Genomic DNA, 19145 nt, shown 5'->3' with positions numbered 1-19145 from the left:
AGGAACTTTACATCCGCCTTAACGAATGGACATGCGAACGTTGCGTTTACAGGAAAGTGACGCATGAGAGGCTTTCCCCTCTTTTTTTTTTTCTATTTCGATGGAAGTTCCGAACCGTCTCTTACGCGGAACAAGAGTATCAAACGGTTTCTTTTTATTTCTTTTGTCATTTTATATTATCTAAATAAATAATATATAAAATATATATTTTATATATTTTATATATTTTATATATAAATATTTTGTATATATTCTATATAATTGTTCTTCAGAGACGATCGCATTATCAGATTATTTTTAGATTTGTTCACATTTTGAATTCTCTCTATCACATGAATAACATTTTTCCACTGAAAAAAATCTCGTACAGTGTGAGATGTCAGGACTCGAGATAAAGATCCGATTTTGAGGGGCACCTGTTTTGAATTCGTTTCAAACTTAAGCTGGCAATATGACGATTTCTCAAATCATGCGCGAATGTCTACGCGAGCGCATCTTGAATTCGCGCCCTTCTCCGCGGGGCCCATGCGTGCCGAGTCTCGCGCCGCGAGCGCGCATGCGCGCGCGAGCTTGCCCTTTCATCTTTCAAATGCCATTGCCGGCGCGGCGCGCTCCGCCAGTAACGCGCGAACCTTCGCGCGGTAGTGTGATCGCGATATAGACGGTGTTAGAAGAGTTTCGCGACGCGAAAGAGCACGAGAGAGAGAGAGAGAGAGGAAAAACTGTACGAAGGAAACTGCAGCAGTCTCGTGTAATCGCGAACCACCCGCGGTACGTATCGTCGCGCGCGTGATCGACGAGAACGGGTGCGTGACGTCGTACGTCGCGTCGCGTCGCGTCGCCCTGGACGGATCTCTCTCAGCCAGCCCCCGATCGAGCCCCCGCGTCGACGATGTCGTTTAACTTTCGCGACTCGCCGAGATTCGCGGACCGCCTGCGCGGCATGTCCGACGACGAGCTGCTGCGGGAGATGAAGCAGCGTTTCAACGAGGACAACAACAACGACGGCGGCGGCGGCGGCGGCGGCGGCGGCGACCGGTTCTTCGATTACGGCAGCAGGCCCACCAGGGGTGACTCCTTCAACCGGCCCTTCACGCACTTCCCGAGGGTGAGTACTCCTGCAGCAGCACACATGGAGCGGAGTATCGAGCGTATGTATCGTTCACAGCTCGCGCGCTTCGTCGCCGCTCGTATAACGCGACGCACCCCTTCTCCGCGCGCACGCACGCCTATCGCAGCCTCCGGCTGCGGCTTGCCCGCTTGGAATTCACTGCAATCGCGCGGATCCGGCGCGGTATGTGCCGCGGAATGCCGCGGCCACGCCGGCGTCATGCAACCTCCTCGCCCGACCTTTTTATTCTCCTCCCCCGCCGCCCTCTCTCGTCCTCGCCGGCGCGAACAGTCGATCACGTCGAAGTGCTTAATAGCGAAGGGAGAACCGAGAGAATTCTTGCGTCGTTTAACATCTCCTCTTCCCACCGGGATACCCCGGCGCGCAACATTATTCACGTCTTCACGGTTCGCAAAACGATGGGATATGTGTATATATATGTATAGGAAAAGAAAAACGGGAATCGTGGGAAGCAAGATATTAGGACTTTCTCCTCGTAAAGTGAGATGTACAAACTTCGTCGATGTACACAAACTTCGTAAGCGTATATCGACGAAGATGTGGATGCTGAAATATTAATAGACACGTCGTTCGCGTGTCGGCCCCGCGCGTCTTCCTCACGCGCGAAATTTAAATTCGCGACGAACAAATCGGCGGGCGCGCGTCGCGACGAAATGCTGCGCCGAATTTCTTTATATATATTTATAGCGCCCCGCGTCCCAATTCTCCTTCTCGCGACGATCGTCTTCGGTCGCACGGAATTACCGCGAGGATTCCGCCGTATTAACGTGCGTCGATCCACGTGCGCACTTTTTCTCCGATTTGCCGGTTTATTCTCGGTCGTCGCGATGTATTTTCAGATTTCGTAAAGCGGAGAAAAAAAAACGAACGATGTCTCTCAGTTCGATCGGAGCTCTTTTCCCCGGGTAAACGTCTGCAAGCAAATATTGATACGCGTCGATCGAAGATTAAGATCGTGTCGATCACGCGGTGACGGACGAGCCGCGATATCTCTCTCGCCACTCGAACATTTCCATCGCCAGTCGTCATTTCTAAAAAGATTACCCGATCAGATTGCTCGTGAGAGAAGCTATCTTTGTATTGTTCGGAGTTTGTTATTGCCGGCGGAAACGACGCGAGGGAAAAGACGAGCGAATTTCTCCAGTATTTGATATCACGCCAAGAATATCGCCACGAGAGAGGGGAAGGGGGAGGGGGGATAAACAACGCTCGTTTATATTACACGCATGAGACCTTCCGTGCATTCTTCGGCTTTTGAATTCTTCCAGTCGACCGAAAGCGTCCTTTATCTTCGATCGTCGTCATTTCTAGACAGGTCACGCGGTTGTTATCGATCTTATCGAGAGGGAAAGAGACTCTTCTATATTAAGTGTAGGAATCGAGGAGAGATTAAATTTTCCGACCCGACGTTACGGAACGCCCGAGCAACCCTCCCCGCGATCGGAGAACGAGCGTTATTATACGTATATATTGGTCGTGGACGACACTTTCCGGACACCCTTTAGCTTCAATATCCTGCGAGCCGAAAGGGCGCCTTTATCGCTTATCGTCGTTTCGCCGTGAATAGGTCGGAGAAGCCCGAGAGTGTAGCGTCGTCGCGCGCGCTTAGCCTGGACCCTCCCGAAACGAGTTTTTCGACGGCACACATATCGAGGGGTAAGGCCACCCCTATAATATCGATCTCGCGGCTTTACTCGGGAAGCAGCGCATTTCCGACCCTCCTCTGCGCGTTTTGCGCGTATGTATGCGTGTGTCCTATATAGCCCGACCGGGAGTCCCTTAACGACGAGAGATGTCTTTGACGGGGAGCTCCGCAAGTCCCCGGCCGTCGTTCGAATTCTGGACGTCCGGCGTCCGTAAAAATTCCCGCGTCCGTTTACAATATTCCTATGTCGAACCATCCCTGAAAGGAATTTGGATTGAAAATTGAAATTGAAATCGAGAGGCGCGACTCTCGCTCGCGAAACTCGGTCGCGAAAGAAGAAATTCGCAAGGAGCCCGCCCACACTCGACCGAGAGACCCTGACGGAATGCTGTCGATCGATAATGTTCCGGGACTTCCGGGAAACGATAACGCACGCGTTGTGCGATCGCGCGAGGTATGCTAATTGGCGCGTTGACAATGCGGAACAGGTGATTCGGTTTATGTATAGCGGCGGGCCGATAGAAGACAAGAGAAAAGCGTATGTCTCATTACGTAAAGCGAATTGCCCGCGCGCCGCTGATGTACGCGTGTGCGTGCTCCACGGATGACTCTTTCCGTGCAGGGCTTCCCTTTAAGCTATCCTTTATCTTGACTCACAAGGAAAGCGAAACTCTTACAATGGCGCGTCACTTAACGTTCGTGCTTGAAGTACCTCTTTTCTTCGAAATAAGTAGATGAAAATTCTTTGGGACGAGTGGGATGCACGAAGGGTCCTTGAAAATTTCGTACTGTCGAGCTCTCGCGTATACCTTTAAAAGCAGTAGAGATATTTAAGATAATAATAACAATAATAAATCTAGGAAAACAATTCTTGTCCGAAGACACTGATACTTAGTTCAGATGTCTTCTCGGAGAAAACTGCAGCTTGACATAGTCGACCGTGTCTTCCTCGGAGAAATCAGCTTCAAATCAATCGAGACTCGTCCTTCTCCAGAAATGAAGGAGGTCCCCGACCTGAAACTGTCTTATCTGTTGAAAGACTCAGGAAACCAAGCCTAGTAGTATGTCACCTTAGTTTCGACATAGGCTGTATAGACATTGGCCTAATGCGTGAAAAAGATATTTCAAATACAAACTCATCCTGTATATAGCGCAATTCGTTATCGATGGTTCAGAGCGAGAAAGTGTAGGAGAATAATAAAAAAGAGATCAGGAATATTTATCAATATTAATATTAATTTTTTTTATATGGTGATCGCGGCATAAAAAATTCACCCAGAATAATATCAGATTTTTAATCGATTACCTCTCGGAAAGCAAACTACCGAGAGTATCTCCGCTAGGCTTATTCTAATAATTCGGAAGCAGTTAAAACTGTGCCAAATATAATATTAATGGATATATGCAGAAGAAGTCATCACTTCTCTGATAAAAAAAAACTATACAAATTAGGAAGGAATATTAATTTTTATTTTATGAGAAATTTATTATTATTTATTAGCGTCTTGGCTCATTTGCCCATTACCCAATTTGTAAAATTAGAAAGTTTAGGAATATTTTTTTATTACGATTTATTTTTTATCTTCATAAGGCAGCAAGTCGAACAAGTAAATAGGAACGTTTATTTTTTATACGTATGGCTTTATCTCTCGTTTTTCCCTCTTTCGAGAAAATTGATTTTTCGGAACAGGTGTGTAGGTATGTACATATGTGATCCTCATAATCTCGCGACTTGCGACGAAGTGCGTCGCGATCGTGAATTCAACGCACACCTCGTAATATGTTGGCAATGATATTGTACACACGGTTAGCGTTATTTATACATTTAACGTATTAAACTTCGCCGCGTGTTGCACAACGCGAATTGCATAACGCAAAAAGTGCGCGATTGTCGTTCGCCCGGTGGACTTCTTCGAATCTTTATCAGTAATATATATCAATCATGTAACTTTTATTCCTAGGGCGGAAACGTGAAAAGTGAAAAATTTCTCCATTAAATTCAATTGTAAAGTTTGCCACTACTTTTCACGATTCCGCCCTAGGGGAAAAGTGTTAAATGATCGATGTACGATTGTACGCAGAGCGAAATTCGTAAAATTTCAAAACCGCAACGCCTGCACGCATCTGTTTAGTGCGCGTCATTTCTGCATTGCAAATCCAAGTGCGTAAAAAGTACCTCATCTATGAGATATTTTTTGCACATGCAAGAGGAAACCAGGAAGAGAGACAAGCGCTCCCCTCTCCCAAAATTTTGGCAAGGAGAGAACAATTAAATTATGAAAATTATGTTTTTGGCGAAAAGGAAGAAGCCGAAAGATAAAGTATTCACAAAATTCGTTGAAGGTCCTCGAGGACTTAATATAAGTATTTCAATAAGTTTTGTGTGCGAAAATAAAATTTTGCATCCCCCCCCCCCCCGCGCCGCGCCGACCGAAATTCTGAGTACGCCCATGGCCTCGTCCGCGTAAAAATAACACATTTAAATGTGTAAATTCATATTTTTATGTAGTATTATAGCGTGTTATTTTTACACGGATGAGACACTTTTCACGTGGATCTGCAGCGTCTATAGAACGAGAAGAGATATAAGAGACTCATCCGTCGCAAATAATTCTTCTTTGGAAAGCGGGATTACGGGAACTTCGAAATGATCCTCATCGGTGCCCGTTTGATTCGCTCATTAATGGATTAAGTTAATTTCACGCTGCGCGCCGCGCCGCCGTGCGCGCGTCCCCTCTCTTTTTTTCCCCTCCCCTCCTCCTCTTTTTTTGCCCCTCCCCTCCCCCTCTGCCTTCTCCTTCCCTTCCTCCTCCACCTCTTCCCTCTACCGCCGATATGAATGAGCCTTTCGCCGGCTCGCGTCGGACGCGGCGCGGCGCCGACCTCCTCGCGTCTCCTGCGCTCCTGACATCGCTATCGATCACCGTAGATCATCGATCGTCATTATCGATGATCCCACGAGCGATCGAGACGAGAGCGCGACCCGCGCGCGCTCGTAACAAAACGCCATTTATCGCTGCGTTATTACGTCCCTCGGTTATGTCATTCTCACACTCGCGCGGGACAATCTTCTCGCGCATATGCATGCGTGTACATACAAAAGCCCCCCCCCCTCCCACCCCATTTAGAGTTACGTGGCGATCGAGCGCGGTCCGCGTCGGGTACGCCTCGGCCTGCACGGTAATTTTCGCCGAACTCGCGTTATTATCCCGTCGGCATAGCTGAGCGATTCACTCATCGCTATTTTCTTTTCGTCTGTTTCCTTTCCTAATCGAATCGTCGTCTGTTTCCTTCTGGAATGCACTCGAGAGAGAGAGAACGAACGCATACATACGGAGCTGTATACGCACGAGCTACCCCCTTCGAATGCCGTTTTACGGCTTTTCACGATCGGTCAGACGTATGCAACCCAAGTGCGGGCCCTTTCGCTCGTGCAGCTCATGCCTAAAAATATATAGGTCATATGTCTCTCCTCTTCTCTCTCGCGTCGACCGAAGCGCGCGCCTGATCGCTCGTCCTTATCTATAGCCGTCCACCTCCGCGAGTTAATTCTCTAGCACTTTCTGTACCTATAGACCAAGATACACATGTGTCTCAAAGGCCCGTGTGTGTATATATACATACTATACACATTGGAGATTGAGGAATGCGAATGGGAGATTAGATTTCAGCCAATTAGAACGAGACGGATTAAAATTAGAATTATCTGACTGGTCGAATTGTAATCTCCAATGTGTCGAGTATGTAATCTCACACGGGCTCTATCAAATTACGCACTGAAGATCATTAGAGTTTCGGCCTCTCAGACAATTTTAATTTCGATCCGTCTCGTTCTGATCGGCCGAATTCTAATCTCTAAATTTGCAACTTGCAATCTCGAATCCGACACGGACTTCGACACGCTTCGACGAGAAGAGGAGCAAAGTCGCGCGAAAGCGCGACTGTGAAGCGTCTTCGTCGCCGTCTCGCATTTCCTTCCTCTTTTGTTTCTATTTTTAGATTTAAAGTGCCTCTCCTTTCGTCTCAATAATTTGCACGAGAAAGGTAGAGATCAGGAACGATTTCCTTTCCCCAATGTTTTGAAAACAAATCGAGCACGGAGCACGAGACTGAGAGATAATCAGGCGTGACGTAACGTTAATAGACGCGCTTCCGCGTTTTCTCGCTCGTTCGAAAAGCGTCGAGAAGTTGGGCGCGGAGAGAAGCTTCTAGCGCGTTCCAGCTCGAGCTCTCGATTCCTCTCGCTTCGCCTGCGCGCGCCGCGGCGAGGGGTCACGTGGTCGCCGCGCGCGGCCCACACGTAATCGCGTTACGCGTATTTAAGTTGTCGCCCGCAGCCCGCGCGCTGTCAGTCTCGTTGTCAATCGCGCTCCGTAGTGAATCACATCCGCGCGCGATCGCCGTGAGAAGCACGTGCTCACGTTTCTTCAAGTCTTCTACTTTTGCACGACCCGGTGAGAAACTCGGCCTTGGAAAAAGTACAGTCGAGACGAGTGAGAAAGAGAGAACGTAACCCGAGTGTGTATTACAGCGTGGCCGTGTCGCTTATGTAATCGCGGCGGTGGCAGAGGAGGAGACGAGAGGAAAAAGCCGAGAGAGAGAGAAAGAGAGAAGCACGACGTGTGAGTGTCAGCTATTGCAAGCGAACGAGTGAGAGAGAGAAAACGATATATACATATATATATAACATAATATATGTATATTGAGAGCGTGTGAGAGTGAACGAGCGAGAGAGAGAGAGAGAGAGAGAGAGAGAGAGAGAGAACGCGAGGCGGTATCGTGGAGATTTCGAGAAAATTAAATCTCGCGGCAGCAGCCTTTTCTCGACGTCTTCAAGTCGCGCTTTCGCGAGAGAAAGAGAGAGAGAGAGACAGACATAGTCGTTAAAAAAAGATTTGGTGTACGATAATATTCCGGAGAAGGAATTGGGAAGGGAAGAGAGGAGAGAACAGAGAGGAGGAGGAGGAAGGAAAAAAAAAGATCTAGAGGCTCGATCTCCGCTCTCGCGGGTGCAAGCGAGAGAGAGTGCGGTGTCAGGTATCCAAAAACGGACGCGCGTGCCCTCGAACGGGTCCAGAAAATGGACTCGCCTGTCATCGTGGACGCAGCATCCAAATTGGGACGAGAGATCGATCTGGACCGCTGCTCGTTCCCCGTAAGTGACGCTAACTCCACCTCTGTTTCTTTTCTTTCTCCTTTTTTTCTTCTCTTCCCTATTTTTTTTTCCTCGCGAGAGACGTGTGTGTGGGATTTCACTCCGCGCGCAGCCGCGCTCGCTCCGAATTTAAAGAGCTCCGCGAGCTCTCTTCGAGGACTTAAAAATTCAGACTCCTTCCTCTCCATCGGGGGACAGCTAACTCCGTTTGTAAACAATTACATCTGAGATCGACGACAACGTCGCGTTTTCGCGAGCGAAATGTTACGCGTCATGAATTATACACGCGTTGGTGCTACTGGTGGTGGTGGTGCTGCTGCTGCTGCTGCTGCCGCTGCCGCGATTACTTCACCGCCGCTTAAGGTCTCGATCGCGATCGCACGATACGGACGAACATGACAGACGCACACGGCGGTGGTTCTCTTCTTCCGTCCGGTTCCACGTTTCCAAGAAAGACACGATCCAGACTTGTTAATGGAATTGCGCGGCGCACACCGAGATATGTATTTTCATACGTTCCGCAACGCTCGGAAACGTTCGTATGGTTCGCTCCCTCCCCTCTCCCCTTCCTCCTCTCCTTCTTCGCTCTCCGCCCACCCTCACGCCGCTGCTCCGCGCATTCCGCGTTTCGAGAGATCGCGTGGAAATCAGAAATAGCATTCGCGCGCGTAGTATTTTTCGCGTCGCGACAGAACGCGTCGTTCGCGAGAAAAAAGACGAGAGAAGATATGTAGAAGAGAAAGAGAGATCGAGATATGCCGTCGCGCAATGGAGAGTCGAAATTATTTTGACGCAGTCTCGAGGAAAAGGGGGAAAATTCATTTTTCTCCCTTTCCACTTCCTTCCCCTCCTCTTCTCTCTTATCAAAGACTTTTATTTTCACCGGATGATATACGGGGAAATGATCTCGCTCGGTCTCGGGTCTCGGCAGCATTCCGAGAATTCTCCATTATTGTTATTGTCGCAAGAAAATTGCTAACTTATTAATTGATATCTCGACAATACGGAGTGTTCGCGAAACAAACGCGACGAAAAGAAGCCCGACATTCGTATCGATGTATCATCGAATTATCGCGTGAACGATCGCGTTGCGTGACTGTCAAACGCAGCGGTCGTGATGTCACGAGACCCATTTAGACGCCTCGGAAGAGAGAGAGAGAGAGAGAGAGAGAGAGAGAGAGAGAGAGAGAGAGAGAGGGGAGGGGGGAGGAGGGGAGGTAGACGTCGTTATTATCCTGGTCGATACCACTAACGATAAAGCCTGCATCAGACCGCGCATTGGAGATCCGAGGATCGCGCGAATTAGTAATTGAAATTCGCGACCAACTTTAACTCCCAGCCCGCTCCGTTCCGATTGGCCGAATTCCAATCTCCAATTCGCGGTCCTTATAATCTCGAATTCGCATATCTCCTGCGATGCATACAGTCTCCGATCTCTGGTCTGCCGATACGGGCTTAACGAAACGACACGGCGAGTAATGTTACGTCAAAAGGCGCGGCGTGACGTCACGCCGGTCACGTTATCAGATACCTTCCTACGCGCTCGATACCGCGGCGGCGTGCGATTAGGTATCGAGATCGCCGATGTTACATGTATACGTCGTACGGGATGGGAGGGGAAGGACGAGGAGGGGGATTACTTCATTACGGTCGGACTCTTTTCTGCAGCTCTATAGCTCTTACGCGTCTCCCAATGACGTTTCTTCCCCGCGGCGCGGCGGCGGAGACGTTCGCCGTTCTGGAACGCGACGCGGATGGCTCGCGTGCGCGCGTGGGCGTATTTGCGCGTGCTCCAACGAAGACGGAGCGCCGAAGGAACCGAAAAGAAACGAGACCGAGCGAGACCGTTTCCCCGTATGATATCACCCGGTGGAAATAAAAGAAACCTTTGACAGAGCGCGATGAGGAGGGGGAAGGAAGTGAAAAGGGGAGAAAATGAATTTCCCTTTTCCTCTCGCGTTAAAATAATTTCGACTGGAAGACGCCAGACGACGTTCGATTATAAGCAAGCGACGCAGAATTAAGGTCCATTTCTACCAGTGTAAATTAATTTATCTTTTTTCTAATTCTTCGGAACATGTAGAAGAACATATAGAAAGTAAATGATTTACGTTAGTAGAATTGGACATCAATCATCGCACATTTAGTGCGCCAAAAATCCATGTTTGTCACTATAAATTTATCATTAAAACAAAAAGAGAGAGAATGCGTATCTGATCGCGATGTTATCGCGTTGCGGGTCATTTTCGCGGTTGACAGGCGAAAAGTTAACGCGGCGGTGGCGTGCTGCTGGTGCCAGGGCCAGCCGGGCCGAAAATAGGAAAATCCGATTATCGGGCGTAGGTGCGTGTGTATAAGTGGCTCTCCCGGTTCTCGCTCTCGCTCTCACTCCGTCCCTTCCACCGCCATTTTTCTCTCATTTTCTCTTTCTTCCTCTCCCGTATGCGTCCCGTGTATGGTTTTCTTACAAACGTGCGCCCGTCGGTCGGCGCTAAGTGGAACGACGACGCGACCTCGATTCGCCGCAGGAAGAGAAGGAGGAGGGGGAGGAGGAGAGGGAGGAGAAGGAGGATTCGTCACCTCGTGCCCGATTACGCGAATTTCCCCTTCAGCGCCCTTGCTCGCGTTCGCCGGATCGTATAGTCGATATACGACTGAACGCGCGAATGACTGTCGCCGTTAGGGTGACTTCGAGCAAACTCCAATTAACTCGATTAGTAATTAATTCAACTAGCAGAATTGCTTATTGAAAAATTTCCAGTTATTATATAATTTGTCGTCCCTAATTAAATCTTTCTTTTCAAGCATTAAACAACAAGAAGTTAATCGTTGTAAGTAATTAAAAGCATGTTAGAGCCGACACGGATTGGTGCGCAAGTGTGTATTGTTACAATTAGAAATATGCAACGTATGTACATACAGTTGGAGTAAATACTTCGATCGGTTTAGGTCTTCGTCAGTGCGAATTTATAAATTTCAAATGGCGGCTTATATCAATATATTAATACCACTATTGGCAAGCTCTAATTCACTTCCCCGATATTGTCAAAATTAAAATCCGATTATAGGTCACAGTGGTCGAACAGATCAAACATAAAAGTGAATGAGGTGAGAAGTGACTACCAATCTTTCTCGTTGATGAGTTTTATACATATATTGAAATTATATTAATATTGAAGTAATATTGAAATAATTTATATTTGGACTATCTATTCGATCACTATATTGATCTAATATTCAGACTTTAATTCTGGCAATTTACCTGATATAGATATATTGACATAAATCGCCAACTGAAACTTATAAATTCGTGCTGATGAGAATCAAAACGTTTGCGCCAACTGTACATATGTATTTCTATATAATTGCAACAATACTTATATAAATATACTTACAGATTAATCTGCCTCGGCTCTAAAAGATTTTTAGTTATTTTATTTCTCTGATTTCTCAAAATGTTTACGTATAAGTGAACTTAAGTATATTTTATTTTTTTTAATTAGTCTGTCCACATTAACGAAATAATACTGCTCGCTAAGTTAACCAAGCCGATTAAATTAATCGAAATTTGATCGAGATCACCCTTAATTCTTTAGGGAATATGAACCCGGCGTAAGTAAAAAATACACCGAATTGGTACCCACACTGCTTCGCATTGAAGGTGCACGCTAATGGATCGCGTTCAGATAACTTCATGCAGAGCGGCCTTCGCGTGCACCGGCAACCGATTTCCTAATAACGATTTCGGCGAACATGCATTGATTCTGTTCACGTATATACATAAAGATTGCTAGGCAAAATTAAAAGAACTAAATACAAAAGAAATCATAATATTAGAAATAAAATATATTCAACATACATTTTGTTAAAAATGTGATAATATTAAGATTGAGTATTTTATCGATAACAATTATATTTTGTTCTTATTAAAAAATAACTTTCTGTATATAATAAATATAATAATGCACCAGCGTGTAGGACAAGCGAATTCGCTAGAGTATATGAAGGGTCAATGAACGTGTCTCTCTTTCACTCTTTCTCTCTCTTTCTTTTATGTTTCCTATTTCCAGATTAAACATTTTCTTGAACACTGCTTGTATTCAGATATTCGTCACGATTGTTGGTGGAAGAGACCCATATTTTGATCGATTAATTCAATATTGCGTAAACTGTTTTTCATCTTTTAACCTTACGTTTTTATCTCGCACATGTCAAACACCTGTCAGACTGTCTAGGTCACAATGTGATCACGCCAATCGTCTAGTCGTCACTGTATCAGTAATTGAACGTCGGTCTTATCAAATTTTTGTCTGCCTCCGTAGGGGTTCCCGTTCGACGACGACGCCGACGTTTTCGAACGTCCGCGCGGCAACGGTATCCGCGCGCACCTGGACGACCTTGCGGCGCGCCACCCCGAGTTCGCTGAGCACTTGCGCGGTCCGCCTTGGCCGTTCAGCGGCTCCCTACTGCGCGACCGCCGCCGTCGGCGCCGCGGTTCCGGTGACAGCAACAACGACGATCAGCAGCAGCAGCAACAGCAGCAGCAACAAGGTCAGCAGCATCAGGACGAGGACGCGCGTAGCCAGGCGAGTGGTAGCAGTGCCGCGAGTGGCGCCAGTGCCGTCAGCTCGCACAGCGGCGGCGGTGGCGAGCACGACCTGACGTCATCGTCAGCGATACCGCAGTACGGTCTACGTAACACGATGGACATAGGCCAGCAGCAGCGACGCCGCGACATGGAGACGAGTCCGGAGAAGGGTGAGCGCGGCCAGCGCTCGATGTCGGCACCGCCGGAGAGCTGGCAGCAGCAGCAGCAACAGGAGCAGATGCAACAAGATCAGCCACAACCTGGCCAAGGTCAGAGATTCGTGTCCCGAGTGGATATCACGCCGCAGCACAATCAGCAACAGCAACGCGCCCAGTCGCCTGGTAAACCGGCCAGCAACGTCCGACACATCCCCATCTTCGTGGAGGGTCGCGACACGCCGGTGATACCGAAGGTCGCGACAGACGACGCGCCGTCGTCCACCTTCCAGCATCACCATCAGCGACAGCCGTCGCCGCCGGCCCACCACTTCGACAGATCGTCGCCGCCGGCGCATCACTTCCACAGACCCTCGCACTTCAACGAGCGCTTCAGTCGGCAGCAGTGGCCACCGTCGCATTTCCAGGAGTTCTACAAGCCGGCAGGGTTTGAGCAACCGATGCGACGGCAGCAACAACAGCAACCCCAATACCATTATCAGCCGCAGTCCCAATATCAACCTCATGAGCAACAGTCTCATCAGCCCCAGTATCAGCAGCAATATCAACAGCGTCAGCAACCTCAGTCTTATCAGGAGCAATACCAGGAGCAACAGTCTCAACAACCTCAGGAACAGCAGCAGCAACAGCAAGAAACGCCGAAACCAAAGCCCCCGGTGCCAAAGGATCCCCTGGAGAAAGTCGCCCAGGTGCAGAAGGAAGTGGACGATCTGGCCGAGCAGGTGCGACGTTACGTCGGCGGCTCCCGGCAAGACAAGGAGTACGTCTATCTGGACGAGATGCTGACGCGCGAATTAATCAAGCTGGACGACATAGAGACGGAAGGTCGGGAGAACGTGCGGCAGGCGCGTAGGAACGCCATCAAGAGCATACAGGACACCATCGGTCTGCTGGAGACGAAGACACCGATCGCCAGCCAGCAGGAGCAACAACCCGCCGCGCATAAGGAGATTCAGGAGTGCGCTGAGAAGGATCAACAGGGACAAGAGATCTCGCACGTACCCCAGCCGATGGAGACAGACGCGAAGCAAGAGAAGCACAGTAACGAACCGATACCGCTTCCGCCGGCGCCATCGTCACCGACGAAGGTGAGAGACCGCGAGTGTTAAGACAGTGCCGTTAAAACGCGTGGGACACTTTTACAGAAACTGTATAGGAAATTTTATTCTGATTTGTTTTATCTTCCAAACTACCCTTTTTATTTATCTTTTTTTTTTGTTTAGAACAATTTTATTTTTACAATGGTAATATTTATCACGAGTTATCTTTATTATTTTGGCATGTTGTTTCCTTTTTTTTGTAGACGAAAGTGGAATCCTCGGAAAGTGAAAGTGCAACGGCAACGGCTGTCGAATCCGCGAATCAAAGCGTTATCGCCGCCGGCCAACCGAAAATGGAAAATCTAACTTCGGAAAATACGGAACAGTCCGTCGCGTTGACGGACGAATCGACGAGACGCGCGGACGAAACGGGCAAGGAATCGAAGCCGAGCGATGGAGAACGGCAGAAGGACGGTGACGTGTCGCGAACGGAGGATAAACCCGCGACGCCGTCGAAGCAGCAAGCGAAGGAAGCGACGGAGGTGATCGATGGCCAGCTGGGCTCGACGGAGTCGCCGAAGCTGCAGAAGAAGGCAAAGAAGACGAAGAAGAAGGAGCAGCAGCAGCAGCAGCCGGTGTCCGAGCAAGCGATCCCGCTGCCGCCACCGCCGACGGAGAGCGCGAAGTAAAAGAAAAAAAAACGGAACGCTGAAGAAACGTGTCATATAGTCGAACGTGTACACGACGTGTGGACTCGACGAGAGTCGGCGAATGAGGGAGAGAGAAAGAGAGAGAATTTCGTGGGTCGTATAGGAACAAGAATCGACTATAGAAATACGAGTTTCCGCGAAGGAACGCCGGGTGATGGAAAACGAAGAAGTTCTTCGGAGGACATCGAATTGTCGCACTGACACTGCGAAGTGGCTTGACCGACTCGTATCAGGACGTTGAACGCTCCACTACCTTTTCTTACTTTATTCCGAGTTCCCGAACTTACAGAGGAGTCAAGTCTAATCGCGTCCGAGCAACGAAGCCTTCGAATCCCCGCGAATCACTCGTCATTGCCTTAGGACGAGGCCTTTCCTCTTTTGTAGAATAATCACGAGCGAGACCGGAAGCGAGCTGGGTGCGCGGTATAACCGCGATCCGTAAGTTCGGACGGCTTCCCGGGAGACACGGCCTTCGATTCGAACCTCTTAAGCGGCCGCACATCCGCGTGTTCCGTTATATATTTTTTCAACGCCAGGAAAGAATCTATATATGTAGGAATGCGCGCAGCGAGCGAATTTTTCTCTCTGTCGACGATACGTATGTATAATCCTCACCTTTGTTCTTTAATTTATTTATGATTTGCGAGTTCGTGAAATGATTGTGAGACAAATGGAGTCCGCGTCCGGACTCCGAAATATCGCGCGGAAAAGATTTCAAAAAGTCTCATCGCGAGTCCGAGCGCGTAACGTTCGAGGACATTCTACAGAAGGACAGACGTAGTTTCGTTATGTATTCATCTGCCGAGCAGACCAATTTGCCACATTGTAATGCCGTGCCGCAGGCGTCATTCAGCAGGAAAATTACCGATTACACGTAAATGAAATACATAATGTTTTCCACAAGTCCGTAGAACTGCAGGAAAAGATTATATTTATAAAACAGTGCACAAAGTGTGCGAATCGGACTTTGTTAGTCGGAATTTCAAGTTTTTTTTTCCTCATATTTTTCGTTCTCTCACGGCATGGTGCAGCAAAAATCGATCTGTTTGGCAGGTACATATAAAACGACGTTGTAGCATGAGCGTGGAGCGCGCACGTGACGACAATGATGACGATAAGTTAATATTGATTTCTAATTTATTGTATGTCTGCCCGCGAGATGATCTCGCGTCCGCGAGTGTGTTTGTTGTTGACGCTAATAATTTTCTGCGTACCGCGCGCGCACATCTGCCGCGGATACAAAGTGGCAGCGGATGTGTATATACGAGGCAAGCGCATATGCAAAACTTTGGAGTCATGAACATATTATCCGCTGGGAACACCGACGTGTGTGCAACAGTCGTCCCCTCATTTCTTCTCACCTTTCCCGAAAACTTGTCATCGAGACGTGCTCCGCCGACGTATGTATGTACATTATTAAAATTTATGCGTGCGTAATTTAGTGCAAATTAAAATTCTCTTTTAACAGGCGCTTGGAAAGTCGCCGAAATATAAATTTTTCATCGTAAGCGATTGTTGTATAAACACAGATTGCACTCTGATTCTCCGCGCGCGAACCAGTCAAATATTTTTATACGCAACGCTCTGGAAAAATTTCTATTTTTAGGAAGAGATTCCGGATGTCATAGATATAGATTATAAAATCGAAATTCAAATTTGTTTTGCTAAAACTCAAAATACAAATGTTCAAGCAAGGAGAAATTCAAAAGAATGCTACCTGTGTTCATTGATTTTTGTGCGTGATTGATGCCGCCCAGGCGCATCGATCCAATTAGTTTCTTTTTCTTTTAACTTTTTAGATTTTGCAAGTCCACACCCAAGTATCCAGGCGTAAAATTATTTGTTCCTCGCGCGTTTCGATTAGTGTTGTACTAAATTTGAAAAAAAAAGTAACTTTGATTATCTATTACCTTCTCTACCTAAATGAAAAAAAAGGATGTCCTGAAATTAGATCATAACTGACCTGAGATAAGCTAGAAAAAAAGGAAAAAAATTTTTCTTGCTTTGCTAAACTTCAAATATATGTCTATTTCATTTTCAAGTACATACAACGAATGTACACTATTTTTCAGCTGTAAAGAATAGATTTTGTAGCACCTGTAAAACACATTTCTCTTTCTAATAGGTACGATTACTAAGAGAAACATATATCACTTATTTATGAAAATTATGAAGTGGTAAAAAAATCGCCCACGTTTTTGCTAGAAAAAATTAGTTTTTTGTACTCGTCACAGAATCCATTTGTCGCGGGACACCCTGTATACAGCGCTCCAGATTTAGCGTCCGTTTAGAATTCTCGAAGCGTTTCAGATACGCGAGAAAAGTCCATTCGAATCGTCCGAGATTGGAGCCTTGAGTGTATTCGAAAGTATATACGGAGGGGGGGGGAGATTTCGAAGTTTTTCAAGGAAATTTGTCCTTCTAACTTATTCCTTTTACGGAGGAGTCGCGAAACGGGGGACGGACAAGGGCAACGCATTTTTTTTTTTCGGTTTCTCGTTCACGTGTGATACTTCGTTTATCTTCACCTTCTGTTCTCTCCCTTGTGTCTATACGACGTTTCGTTCGCATATCTGTACTGACACCATTTTCCAGTCGGAAATTTTGTATTTTTTCTGATATGAGAGATAAGAGAAGATGTGTATGTGTGTGTGTGAGAGAGAATGAAAGAAGCGCGCCTGATAGTTGAAAAATAATATATAGGTATACATATACGATGAAAGTGTGTGACTATATTTTACGAGATTGATCAGTGAAAATACAAAGCCTGCTCTATCTTACGAACGTTTCGTTCTTTTCCCCTGGACCGAAAGTGGCGCATCTGATCTGAATAGATAATTTCAAATTATTTATGTAAAATGGAGTTTCTCATATATGAACGTTATATTCTGTAATTATCAAACTGAAAAATATCTTTTAACAAATTTTTACATTCTTATATCGTGCGTCACGATCACATCGTTCGTTATTCTTATGTACATATATTTTATATTTTCTCTTTTTTTTTTTATTTCTGTATAATGTGACTCTCAATATCACACGTTTGTTTGTCTCTTCAGTTGAGTACTTAAGAGTGTAATATCCAAGACATGTTAGACACTCTTCAAGCAGAACAACAAGTCACGATAATATCAAAATGACGTTAAAATGAATCGTGACTAATCGAAAAGTGACTTTTAATAATCATTTTGACGATTATTTCTTCTGCTTAGGTAATTTCTCTCTATCTCTCTCAACGATCGAGAGAAGTAATTCAAGAGCACGAAAGAAATAATAGCGCGCTATCGATACCGCCACTAATTTCACTCCGCTCGATGGGGGGTGAATTTTTTTGGTTTTGTGCGGATTTGCGCGCAACTTTGGGAGTTTCGGGACCAACGGGTACCAATGACCTGCTAGCAACAACATCCGCCGTACAGCAGCTGTTGTCACGTTCACTGCCAAATTCTTGCGAATTGTTTGCATTTGACGCATACAATTTCAGCTGTCATCTGGGACTTTCCCACGGCCGTACATACGGCACGGAAAGAAAACATTCTTAGTCATCTGCAAATGTTGATATTTTCTCGCGTGTGCGACAGCGCAGTCGCTATAAAGATGCGATGGTTGGTGCAAATCGATATGTATATAGGAATGTCTTTACAATTGCAATTGGATGAAATAAAAAAAATATTCTCTTCTTGCACGCTTCATTCGCGAAAGCACCGAAATAAAATTTCGATTTTCATGGAAAACTTTGCATTTCGGTTGTTACATAGTTTCTCCCTCGGGGGAAGAATATTTCATCGAAATTAAAAATTATATTTATATTTCAAAGGATGCAAATCGCGCGGAGGTGGCGCGGAATCTCGAATACGAGATGTTGTCGGATAAAATCTTGCGGCCGCGAAACTGTCTCTCGATTCGTAAGCGAGCATTTGTCGCGTCGCGGCTGAGAACGAGCGGAACGTTCCGCGACTCGCGCGCGAACTTGGCACGGCAGAAGCACGTACGCCGTGCCAAAAATAGCGATCAGCAGCGGGTTAAGCTGTTAGCGGGAGAACGAGAAGTTTTTGCGTCGCGCGCAACGGGAAATCCCGTTGAGGGTGCGTCGCGCGAGTCGCACTTGTCACCAGCGAAGACATCCCGAATTGAAGGACCGAAAAAATGGCGACGAGAAATCTGTATATATATATATTTTTTAATTTAATGGTAGCTCATAATAGTTCATACATTAAGCCGGTTTGAAAGCAATGCAGATTTGATTTTAGTGAGAAATCTATATATATATATATTTTTTAATTTTATTCAACTCCGAGATATTATAAGTACAATTCAGAAAGCTTTAGGTGCAATCTAATCGCTTGGAAGCGTTCCGCTGCGTGAAAATAAAAATTGAGAATTTTTAGAAACACATGTGAAGAAAGAGATAAGTTTATATAAAAAATTATTAGAGAAGAGATTCTTTGAGATTTAAATGAAAACTATAATGATATAAAGATCAAATAAATGAGAACCATTCGACCAGAATTTGCACGTATAATTATAATAATTACAAAAGTTATTAATAAAAAAAGACAATCAGTTAATTTATTACATGTCATGGTCGGAATTAGAACCCTCTTTGTTAGTAAGTAATCAGTAATTACATTATGTAACGTCAGGCAAAATGAAAAATTATTTCCTCGCAACATACAACGGTAGCTCACAATAGTTCATA

At 46.3% G+C, this 19145-nt stretch overlaps 1 protein-coding gene across 1 annotated transcript; it reads left to right on the top strand.

Moving 5' to 3' along the window:
* Positions 1 to 624: 624 nt before the first annotated feature.
* On the top strand, positions 625 to 17226 carry LOC105456752 (BAG domain-containing protein Samui). Its single transcript, XM_011701032.1, has 3 exons — positions 625 to 1108; positions 12255 to 13784; positions 14000 to 17226. Exons 1-3 carry the CDS (start codon positions 893 to 895, stop codon positions 14423 to 14425), a joined length of 2172 nt encoding a protein of 723 aa, XP_011699334.1. The 5' UTR covers positions 625 to 892; the 3' UTR covers positions 14426 to 17226.
* Positions 17227 to 19145: the final 1919 nt, after the last annotated feature.

This window comes from Wasmannia auropunctata, unplaced genomic scaffold, assembly GCF_000956235.1.
Source record: "Wasmannia auropunctata unplaced genomic scaffold, wasmannia.A_1.0 LD335556.1, whole genome shotgun sequence".
Taxonomy (NCBI): domain Eukaryota; kingdom Metazoa; phylum Arthropoda; class Insecta; order Hymenoptera; family Formicidae; genus Wasmannia; species Wasmannia auropunctata.
Note: the sequence above shows the minus strand (reverse complement) of the source record. Positions and strands in the feature narration are given on the sequence as shown.